This window comes from Charadrius vociferus, unplaced genomic scaffold, assembly GCF_000708025.1.
Source record: "Charadrius vociferus isolate BGI_N301 unplaced genomic scaffold, ASM70802v2 scaffold110, whole genome shotgun sequence".
NCBI lineage: Eukaryota > Metazoa > Chordata > Aves > Charadriiformes > Charadriidae > Charadrius > Charadrius vociferus.
Window position 1 is genome coordinate 2,304,836 of NW_009646761.1, and position 12,538 is coordinate 2,317,373.

The 12,538-nt window shown below is 34.4% G+C and overlaps 1 protein-coding gene across 2 annotated transcripts in view; it reads right to left on the reverse strand.

Moving 5' to 3' along the window:
• DOCK9 (dedicator of cytokinesis 9) overlaps positions 1–12,538 on the reverse strand; it is a 105,138-nt gene that overhangs the window by 24,698 nt on the left and 67,902 nt on the right. For both annotated transcript variants that reach the window (XM_009891816.1, XM_009891807.1), the window contains exons 35-39: positions 11,688–11,802; positions 10,019–10,085; positions 7,303–7,350; positions 5,340–5,476; positions 1,341–1,456 (exon numbers count right to left, since the gene is read on the reverse strand). In XM_009891816.1, coding sequence (XP_009890118.1) covers positions 1,341–1,456; positions 5,340–5,476; positions 7,303–7,350; positions 10,019–10,085; positions 11,688–11,802 — 483 coding nt within the window. The remainder of the gene's footprint in view (positions 1–1,340; positions 1,457–5,339; positions 5,477–7,302; positions 7,351–10,018; positions 10,086–11,687; positions 11,803–12,538) is intronic.

Below are 12,538 nucleotides of genomic sequence, written 5' to 3' on the forward strand. Positions count from 1 at the left end.
CTAATTACTTTACTAATAAAAGGAATCTCATTATAAATAACCTCATGTTTTCATAACTAGATTAAAGATAAGACACTGAATTTGAATCTTCAAGCAAGGATCTGGATACACTGCTCTAATTAGGGGAGAAACTAGCTAGAGCTGTCATCTCTCCTTTTCATAGGTTCACCCTTAATGTTTGGAAAAGCTCAAAAAACCAAACAGGAGGGGTATGTAAGTGGACATGCTATAAAAAGATTCCACAGGAGAGCTACAGTAACTGATACAACTAAAAAGAAGTCTTATTAGTGGACTAACTGAAATAAAGTTACAGAAAAGGAACACACACAAATTCCTGTTAATTAGTGAGTGACTTAATGTAGGAAGAAGCCAAGTTCAATATAAAAGTCTGGTAGTGTCCAATTATGAATTATGATTTTCACAGAATGATAGGGGTCGAAAGGGACCTCTGGGGATTCATCTGGTCTAACCCCCCCTGCCAGAGCAGGGTCACCTACAGCAGGTTGCACAGGATGGTGTCCAGGCAGGTTTTGAATGTCTCCAGAGTGGGAGACTCCACCACAGGGCTCCACTCTGGGCAGCCTGTGCCAGTGCTCTGCCATCCTCAAAGTAAAGAAGTTCCTCCTCATGTTTAGATGGAACTTCGTATATTCAAGCTTGTGCCTGTTACCTCTTGTCCTATCACTGGGCACCACTGAAAAAAGACTGCTCCCATCCCCCTGGCACCCTTCCTTTAAATATTTATAAGCATTAATAAGATTCCCCCTCAGTCTTCTTTTCTCCAGACTAAAAAGACCCACAAGGTCACAAGGGCACATTGCTGGCTCATGGTCATCCTGTTGTCCACCAGGACTCCCGGGTCCCTTTCCACAGAGCTGCTCTGCAGGAGGTCAGCCCCCAACCTGTACTGATGTGTGGGGTTATTCCTCCCCAGATGCAGTACCCTACACTTGCCTTTGTAGAATTTCATAAGGTTTCTCTCTGCCCAACTCTCCAGCCTGTCCAGGTCATGCTGAATGGCTGCACAGCCTTATATTAAGAAGACACTAAAGTTTCTAGAAACATTTTTAGAAAGTTAGGATGAGGAAGGAGCTTTTCCCATAAATTAGTACTGATCAGTAAGGAGTCTGCGTGCAACGTACAACTGAAGCCAAAGCATTTTGCTGTGAGAGGTTATCAGCTTGTACATAACACAATAAAGATATACAATGCTGGAAATGATAAAAATACAATACTATATTACTAGACTATAAAATATACATATAATTTTAAAATATTTTTGAAAAATATTTTTCTAAAATATAATTATGGGAGTTGATAACACCAAGTCAAGAACAAACCTTAAAAGCCATTGTGAATAATGACAGAGTATCCAGAATTGTAAGGCAAACTTCAGTGGCAATATTTGCTTCAAGTAAAGACTGGTGAAGAACATCTGCATCTGAATGTCCATAGCCTACAGAAATTCCAAATGAAGTATAAGTTCTGGATATACTCATTTAAACGTTTCTTATTTCCAAAAGACTTGCTGAACTAGGAAAAGATTAACAAGTAAAAAGCCTGACAGAAGTTAGTATTCAATACAGAAAAATAATTCATATGCATTTAAATATTTTTCAAATATGTGCATACAATTATTCTAACATAATTAGCACAAGATCATAAAATATATCAAGTACGAATGTCAACAACAGAAGTATTAAATAGCAGTTAAATCAATAAATGTTTGATGTTTCATATATATGTGTATATATGTATACACATGTGTATATATATATGTACACAGTTGTATATATACACATATATTCTTAAAATAAGTACTGCAGTAGGATGGAGTTACAGCTGAAAATATGTATTGGTAATTCAGCAATGTTATAATGATCTCAAAGTCAATCACAAGTCAACCATTATAAAAATACAAAACACTAAGAGTTGGAGGAATACAATCATGTACTTACATGCAGCTGAAGACCCAAGTAATTAATTCTGCTCTGTAGCAACACCATGCAATAAGTCCATATTTAATCAAAATAATTTATGGCCTCTAGCCCCATACTGTATTTAAATAATTTTAAAAAAAATATCCTGCTTCAGCACTGGTTATAACATGTTGTTTACATTCCCTAACATTGATGTTTAGGAACCAGATTGACAAATGTACCCAGGTTGCTTTATAAAAATTTGGTCTGGATCATGTTTATATGTTAGATTTACAGTCAACTTAGCATCACTAAATCAATAACAAGCATGACAAAGTTGTTGGGACCAAGAAAAGACAGAAGAAATGGCATATTCTTTTATAACGACACTCGGCCGCTTCTATCTGCATCTTCTTGCTTCCCTGGCTGAAGTACACACCCATACCCATAATGACCAGCTTCTTTGGATTTAAACAATCTTTATGCTAGGAAGTATACATCTCTTTCCTACCATCTTTTGCATTCTCTCTGTCTCTACCTCTTCCTCCTCCCAAGTATTTTCTTTCTGGTTTCAATCCAACTAAAACCTTCACCTCTGTAATGACGGAAAGGAACAACTGGCATTTGGAATCAAGTTTTAACCCAAGAGCCATTTGCCAAATATTCTTCTTTTAGTAAAAGCGTTCTTTTCCTTAAAAAAATGCAAAGAAAAATCTTTTTTCATAGCAATCACCAGAAATCCTTAAATTAGCCTGTGGTTTTGGTAATGCTGAAGATACCAAGAGATGATGACTATTTTGAGAACTGCATTGAGGACAGGGGAAATATTCTTTAAATAAATAATCTGTTTGCTCTTTCAGTTAAGAACAGTGCAAGGTTTATTATAAATACTAAGTAAAAACTGTAGTCACTGGACAAGTTTCCAGACAGTTCAAATTTTGTTCTTCACATAAGTAATTTAGAACAAACAAGTAAATGGGTCATTGACTGATTACTCCACATTATTACTAGAGACAGAACTTTTGTGTAGGATGTAAACTTAAAGGAAAACTCAATTAGGTTGAGTTAAAAGACTGAATTAGCAGTGCCTTTTCCATATCCATGCTAAAACCTATGCTTGTTTCTATCTGCCATTATTTTAGAGAAGCTAATATTGTATTCATCATGTCTAACTAACATACTGGAGTCTATTTTTCACATGTAACTTAAAAAGAAACTATGGAACTACAATTACCACACATAATATGGACACCTGCCTGGACATGCACATGAACATGCATCCATACATTCACACTACTGCAGAGTAACTGGATTTAAAACCACCTAAGAAAACCGAAAATGGGATGATCTGTAATGACTACGAGCTCGACAATGATCATACACTGCTGTTACAGATCGGGGTATATCTCCTGTATTTCAGTGTGTTTGCATGTCAGTATTCTACTGAGCATCCTCCTCTCCTCCAGTGCCAACTATACACACATAAATCTAAGTTCTTGTAGTTGTATTGAGATGCTTTAGAAATGAACAAAGGGCCTAATTTCTTTCATACTTAAGCAGAAAACTATACTGAAATTCCTCAGAGATGTGACATCTCACTTCAGTTCTATTCCTTGCCTAAATGATTAGAAAGGAAGAAACTAAGTTTATACTTTACATTTATAGATAACTATCTTGTCAAAGAATCATGATTTTAGAAACAAGTAAAGCAACTATTTCCACCAGATACATCCCTCATGTATATATCCCATACATGATACCTACAAAATTTATTCAAGTTCCGAAACCTACTTTGGATACACAATACAGGCAGACTGACAACTAAACAAAAGACAACAACAAGACCAAAGATATGAAAATCAATTTCACATTTGACACGGCTTTTAGAGCAATGTATTTTCACTTTGCAAAACCTTGGTCAATACAAGCTGTAATATCCTGATATTCTTTCAATGCCCAACTTAAAAAAAAAACCCCCAAAACTATTATCACTTTATGCAAAGTTATCTGAATGAGATACCTTCCTTCATAATTTCCTTCAGATGGAAAAGAACAGAAAGGTTTTTTTTATATAAGCATGCATTTATTAAAATCTTTCAGCTCACCGTTTCCTAAAAATCAGTAAACTTTGCCAAATTCTAGAAGTATTAAATATCTTTTTACAGGGTCCAGAAACACCCATGTTATTTATTTCTCAGAGATTTAAAAAAAAATAAAAATCAGTCTTTATCTACAAAGTGTTTTACCTTACTGAACGTGTAGTCACATAGTGTAAAAGCTTTCTTTTTTATATCAAAAAACTTCTAGAAATTATTATGATAAAGTAGTAGCAGACTGATTACAAGAAAAAAAAAGTAATTGGCACAGCTATATAATTTTCTGACACTTAAAATCAAAGAATTGCATTTCTTATATTTAAAAAGGCATGAGAACACATTTATAAATAGAGAGGTTTCATAGATTTTTTTTTCCAGTTTTCCACTAGACTATGTGGTAAGTCTTGTGCAATTATGCTAACTGTTGCTTTGCATTAGAGATAACGAGCTAAAAGATTTTAAAGGACAGTTAGATATGCTTTGGGAAATAAAAGGATGAACAGAGTGAACATACAGTTAATTCAAATAATTGCTTTCCTGCACACAATTATTTTCTATACCAGTGTTGTATTTTACTGGATTAGTCAACCAGTTTCATTGGTTTTTGAAGCTGAAAATTGAAAAATAGTGCTTCAGAATACTTTTTATACATTATATTTTGCAATTTAAGAGCAGCATGTTTAAAAAGATAGGCCACAAGCAGATTTAGTTTTCAATACAGCAGTCTTACACAAGCTGACTTCAACCTGATTAAATCTTACCATTGTCTACAGAAATTCCAAGAATACTTGATATCTTTCTCACACTGAAAACAGAAAAATCACTTCATTATTGGACGCTTTTTCACTTCCAGACAAACCAAATCATGGGCTTCACAATCTCTGTAGAAATTCTAAGAAATTTATTTCTCCATAGGGGATGTCAAAACATGGAGATATGGTCAGAGTGCATATTTCACTTTTAGGCTACTCATTTATAAGACCAAGTGGGGAAAAACCCCGAAGTTTAATAAAGCAAATAGAAAAAAAAAAAAAAAAAGTAAATTTTGTAACTATATGCAGCACAAAGTTGAAGTGCATGTAATTTAAAACAATTGAAATACAATGTTAAAATATGCTGTAGTTAACCATGCTCCATGTTATGGCATCAGCCAGCATTGATTGTTCTATCATAAAGCAGGGAACAGACCATCGACTGATTCCAGTTATTTGTTTGACCTAGAACAATAAAAGTCATTGAAATGCACTGGTGTGGCTCTGGGTCCTGTCTCTGGTGTTGTGGTACTGGTTGAGGATGACGAATGTTATCATGTCATGAGACTTACTGTGGTTAAAAGTGAGAGAGTTATCCAGGCTGCTCAGCTGCTGCAATCTGGCATGCATCATTCCTGTTCTGTTACGGGAAACAGGCAATGTCTGAGATTTTCGATCATGAACTATGGATCCCAACCCCTCCTGGTTCCTGCAAGATGGGTGAAATGGGATAGAAGCAAAAGTTAGACATGTCAAACTGCAGCAAGACAGGAAGTGTTAGTTAAGCACAAGAAGTTTTATAGAAAGAATTATAATGTAACCTATTTGCTGTTTTATTTATAAAACAAAAATAGGTAGCTTAAAAAAAAGCATCACAGCAAACTCTTTCTTAAAACCTCAAAGCATGAAAGCAAAAGCACACAAGCAGTCGCTCTTGAAGTGCTAAATTTACTTCAGAGCTTTTGAAAACATAAATATTTCAAAACATAAATATTCTGAAAATATTCAGAATGCAAAACCAAATCCTCTATTTTGATTAAAAAAAATTTAGAAAAAAGTTAGAAAGACACACGGTGGTAAAATTAGAAAGCATACATGCAACAGGAGAGCGGGAATTAACTGAGGTATTATCATGTATATCTTACCCAAGCAGGAAGGGAGAAGAGCCATATACTTTGTTAAACTTGCAGCAATCAAGTGAAGAAAACAGAAAAGTGATCTGTGTTAGCAATCAGTACAGGCTAACTTCCTATTGTGTACCACCACCAGAGCTGATGAAAAATGAAAACCAGTGCTTGAATTACAGAATTCCCTGTTCCCTTTCATTCTCTGTCATTTGTGTATTTTCAGAGTTCGCGCATTGATTGTGATATACTTCAGTGTAATGACAATGTGAAAGAGCAGAAAGCCTCATTTACTGGGAAAATTCAGTATCTCCGCAGAACACCAGATGATTTCTATAGCTTAACATTTTTAGCGTTAACATGCAGTAGGCAGACTAGGTGATCAGTAAACAAAAAGGAAGTATGGTAGTCTTCTCTACAAACTAGTCAAACAAATTAGTTTGAAGAATTTTTTACAAAAAGCCTGAAAATTAGAATCCTGTAAATCCAGAGTTTGAAGTACATTTAAACACAAATTTTACAATCAAAACCTTGAGAAAGCTAAATTTATTTTGGCCTTTGATTTTTTTTTTTTTTAGGTTATGTGAACAGAGATGAGTGGTTTTTCTGAAAAATCTCCATGGAGATAGTCAAGTTTGTTGTTTGTAGACAAAGATTCACATACCATTAAAATCTAGATCAAAACCAAAAAAGCTAACATTTTAGTCAGAATGCTTTACCACCCAAAGTCAGCAACAACTTTCTCACTGAGTAGAAGAGGGCCAGTATTTCAACCCCACAAGTTTAATTATAACAACGTTACTTTGTCGACCACAGTGTAAGGCCTAAACAAGTTACTCTATTAAAAAACTACTTTGCATCAAAATCCACATTACTGCAAAGATATTCAAATAATTTAGTACGTGTTTCTGACTCCGACAGATTTTCTCCTAAACACCCTCCAATGGGAACGTACAGGTATCTAACGGTACTTCAGATCTCACATTGGAACACAGCAGCGTTGGAATGTTCACTACTCACCTTTCAGTAAAAACACTATATATAAAATTTCTAAAACATTTCAATAAATGTGGTTCTGTGGCCAAGTGAATAAACAAAACAATTGAATCATAAAATTTCTTCCCCAAAGACATTATTTCCAAGAAAACAATGCTGTAAGATAGCATTTAAGGGGTAGATTTTAAAGTAATTGATAATAAACACAACACACACACATCTTTCTTAAACAGATACCAGACTTTCAGACAGGATACTGATTTGTTAATATAGTAACCAGTTACTTACTTCAAACCGTTACGTATCCTTTCACAATAACACTTGTGCAATTTATTTGTAATAGAGATTCAAGGCATACTGTACACACTATTATTCTTAGTGAACAAGACAGTGAAATTTAAATTCCACACAGTACCTGGCTATGTATCGTTTTCCCATGTACTGGAACTGATGTAAGCATACTCTGCAGAGAACACATAAGTCAGAGAAGCAACACTTAAAACAATCTCTTCTAGATTTATTTACATTGGAATTATTCAACTATTATTTTGTTTAACTTTAAACTCTCACATCATAAAAGGTCTTTATTTCTCCCACCCTTAAAATTCCTTTCCAGTTGCTAAGCCAAGAAAAGGTAAACATGGCTCTTCTGAAATCGGTCACAGATGGTTGTTGTTTTGGGCAAATTGGGATTAACAGCAAAAGGCATGTAAGGCTGCCTCCAGAGCACACCTATCTCAACACTCTGAATCAAAACAGCTAGTGTGAGTCTAACAGTGACACGGTAGAAGGGCCAAACAGTGAAAAACAACCAAACACCTTAGAAAACTGTAAAAAGTAAGTTCAAGTGCTTCATCTTGTATAGATTTTTTTAATATTTATAAAGAAGAAATGCTTAGCCTCAACTATCATAGGCAAAATTTCATCATGTGAAATGAGGTCCACAGTTACATGTATTTACAAATGAACAGCAGTCCAGGACAAGTAACACGAAAGATGGAAGTAAAGAGATAACCAGACATTACATACACACACTTTGCAAAATGCATGTAAGGGTTCAAAATAAAGGCAATACATTTTGCTTTTTTTCCTACTTGGCCTAAACTCTCTCTGTTACAGCTTGAGGTTTTTTGTTTTGTTGGTTTTGGGTCAGTTGGTTTTTTTTTTGGTTGCGTGTTTTGTTTGTTTATTTGGTTTTGGTTTGGGTTTTTTTTGTTTTGTTTTGTTTTTTTTTTAAGGTCTCCAGAGTCCAGGTCAACAACAGAGTTTCTGACAGAACTATTTTCTAAAGGGAATCTGCTTTTACAATAACAAGATGATAAATGCAAATCTCCAAGAATATTTTTTCATTAAAAAAAAAAATCTATACTTTAAGATGATGCTTTATTTTACAGAATCGTAATACCAGTAGGTTCAGATCTAGCAAGAAAGTTGAACGTACAACCTAATTTGGCAGGTGCCTCTGCTTGTCTTCACAACTGGTAAGTACACAACACTGATGACTAATAAACTAGAAGTCATGCTTTCAAATCAAGAAAAATGGTGCGAATGGAGGCTGTAATAATGACTCTTTTCCCACTGTAAGTAATTATCCTAATAATTCTGAACCCTTAATGCAACTTCCTTTGTCCCGTGGGTAAGAATATTCTACAAGTTCTTTTTTAAAGTGTAAATCCAAACTGAAAGGCAGTTTTCAGGGTTTCTTTTCCATGTGCCAGTTGGGAATGAGGGAAAAGACGGGCAAACAGTCTCTCCAACTCAGCTCCATTTTGTCCTCAGACCTTAAGTAGATTAGCTGTCTCCAAACTGTGGAGTCAGAATGGTGTTTGCCTCCTCCAAACTCGTCACTCTATTTGCAAACTAACCTCAATTCCCCCTTCTGATGTCTTCTTGTCTTTTTTAGATTCTGAGTTTCTCAGAAAGAGTTCTTTGCATAGCGAATACCTACCTAACAGAAACACTGTCTTACTGAGGTAATGAGAAACTACTGTAATGACCTGTATTAATAAAAATCATCACCAAACCAAACATTATTTGCATTGGCAAAATATTCCTAGAGTTTGAAGAGGCAGACCTTTATGAGCCTTGTTCCTGCTTTAGTTTAAGGAACTGTGATATCATCCCCTGCACTAATGAGATGGAAATTTTATTCTGTATTCTATACCGCTATTGTGGTGGAAAACTTTGATAAATAGTAATTTGAGATTACTGATTTGATCACAAACCAATCCTATCCAGCCCTTAAATAAGAAGTATCTAATGGCAAAATACTGTTCACCACCGATTCTGTACAGTTTACACCACATACTTCAGAGACTCTACTAAGAAGGCTTATTTACTTGTTCAGTTCTGTCTCTGGTACAATCAGTTATCATACCAGATGTACTCAAACGATGAGTTAAAACACTATCTACAATATATTCCTAAAAGAGACCTTCAGCAGCACATCCCATAACACAATTAACAACTGATATTGCATTGATTGAGCCTCTACTACAGAAACAAAGGAACGCAGTCCAGTGAAACAAGCCAGGCAAGCAGAATGGCGTCTGTGGCACACTGCTTCAAGCAAAGAGCGCCTTCCTCACTTTTCATTAATGCATCAGTCAGTTTTCGTGAACAAACACACCAAGCGTGCATAGGGATGGAGTGTAGCCATTGATAACAAATACTGGATGCATCCTATATCTTTTCCCTTACAGAATGGCCGAAGACCCAAGAGGAATGCTAGGAGGACGGTTCACATCCCTTTGCTTCTGAAGTTATGCAATTCAATGAATTTTGATATGCAACCATATAATTTCAGCAGTTCACGTTACAAGTTGCATTTTAATGCAGACAGGTAACAAGACAATTTGTTCCTTTTCGATGAGCACAGCAATATTCTGAGGACCACTCGTTGTTTAGAAACTTCCTGAGATCAATTCTGTACAGCCTAATTCCAGAAACTATCATGGAATTGGAGACCCATGCAGTTGTGCACATCAAGTTAAGCACTTATAAAGAGATCAAGATGAGATTATTTTTTCAAACAAATAAATAAAAATGTATATACACACTTTATCCACGCTCATGTTTTTAACAGCATAGCAAAATGTATGGTTTTATGACAAGCTCAACAAAAATCTTACTCTGTAATCGTGAAAAAGTCCATGAGTTCAGATTTTGTAGCCTTGTTCCAATATGTAAACAATGCGTCTAGGAAAATGAAAAACATTAAAAACAAGACAAAAGGCAGCAAACACACAAAAATATTAAGTAGAAGAGTTAACATCAGTTCTTAGTTTTCAAATAATGAGTCAGAGAATCTAAAAATGGCTTGTGGGGTAGGTAACTATTACTATTTAAAGTTTTCCTTGAAGCTGATTATACAAATGCACATACCAGTTCTCCAAATGAATTTCTACAATTGGCTTTTAATTAATCCATAATAGTCCTATACAATTTCATATTTTAAATAGTTTTAATTGTATACTCAGTAGCGAATACAGTGTTCTAAAAATCCAAGACTTCAGAAAACTTTGGACTGCTGATCCTATAAACTGCTTCTCTATAAACTGGTCTCATCGTTTTTTAAAATGCAAATTTATGATTTCTTCTTTTTTAATTTACAATGCTTTACTATGGATGTTTTTCAGCAAAGGTTTCAGATTTTCTTTATTTGCATAGATTTCAAAAATGGCTATATATATTCTACAAAGCTTGTAATTACATAGCCAAGGCTTGGTCTTTTTTTTGCCAAAAATGTTCAAAATTAGCTAACAAATTCAAAATTATTACAGAGAGGCATGGCAAAGTTTATTTGACACTTGTCAATTTCCAGAAGAATTGAGATCAAAAAATCTCCACTGTGCTTATGTAAATTTTAACTTGAATTTCCTTGAAATATATAAAAATTAGTCAGAATTTCTAAGAGTAAAATGGTAAAAAAAAATATTTTTGCGGGTTTTTTTATTCTTTGTAATTAAAATACATAAAATAATATTTATGTAATTACATGAAAATCTAATGGTGTGACTGCATATTTAATACTTATTAACCTTTTGATTCTCATTCTTGATTAGGTGGTGTAATAAATTAGAGTTCAAATACTACATAAACTTGATTTTTAGCAATTAAGATGAAAATAGGCACAGAAAATAAATTAACTACTTTTAATATGTTTAGCACAAACTGAAAAATTCCATGTTTTTACCAAAAGGGACTTGCCCTCATTTTAAAATGTTGATCAAGGATAGGGATGATTCTGAGTTGTATGATCCCAGTAAAAAATTAAGATCTGCTCTTCATGCAGTATGTCTATACTCCCACAACCTTCTCCAGGATAATATGACACTGTCAAAAATTCACTGGATCATCTCACAAACATCCCTGGAGAATGAAGAAGCACTAATATCCCCATTCCAGAAATTGAAATACACACAGCAGTCAAATCATTTGGTTCCCTGTCATACAGGAAGTTTCGCAGAATGGAGGAATGGACTAGCAAAGACTCTTCTACTGATCAACAAACTATTCTTAACCTCCATTTTCCAAACCAGACTGTACAATCACACACAAGTACTTGCTTTCTTACCAAGTCCTTCAGTTAGGCTGACACTTTGAAGGAATAATGAGTATTTAATGCTTACAAAGTTTCAGTCAGAGTTTAATTTGAGCAATTACACATACCTATAAAACAAAGCACAACATGGTACCTACCACCTAAAATACTCTGCTGATTTTGAAAAGCTATTAAAACCACAGGTGTAAATCCAAAACATGATTTCGAATTTATGAAAAATAAGTGGAATTACCTACCTTCTGACATACTTCTTAAAATATGAAGGAAACACATGAGCAGACTTTTGATCTCTGCTTGGTCAAGTTTGTCATATCGAACTACAGAACCTCCTAAAGTGCTGCTCTGTTGGTTCTGAAAAGAAAACAAACATATTTTGGCTGAAGGCTGATTTAAACTGATAATAAACTAAAATGTTTTAAAATGCCTTATTAATTCCTGCAACAGAAAAAGGATCTTGGAACAGAGACAAAAAATGTTTCATGTAGAGACAGGTCACTAAAACACACATTACACATGAGAAGTATACCAAATTAAGCCTCTTCACCTTTGTTTATTTTTATGCCCTTCCTTGTACGATATTTTTCCCCCAGAAGGAGGAGTAAGAGGAAAGGTTACCTAACAGTGATTACTAATCAAGTTAATTATACACAGATACCCACATTGTAGAAATCAGGCATGCCCTTTCTGCTTAGATGAGCTACTTTAAAAACAAATTCTACTGTTAGGTGATACATATATGTTCCTTTGCTTTTGAAGAGACTTTTATGCTGAACTGTAGACAGACCTGCCTCTACAAATTTCTTTCCATTTAAAGATGTAAGAACCTCAAGAAAAACATATGAATGGCAAGAATATGCATTCTGGAAGACTAACTACTGATAAGTAATTTGCCTTTGTCTCAAAAAAAAAAAAATTAAAAAAAAAAAGTCTTTCTCCCTGCTTCATTTATTTATACAATTCCTACACTTGTGGGAAGTTAATCAGCAATGCTCAATACTAAAGTCTGTCCAGAAAGAAAAAAAAAAAAAAACCCAAATATAACTGATTTTTTTTGTAGTACACATTTTGAAAGAAGAAAAAATAGAAC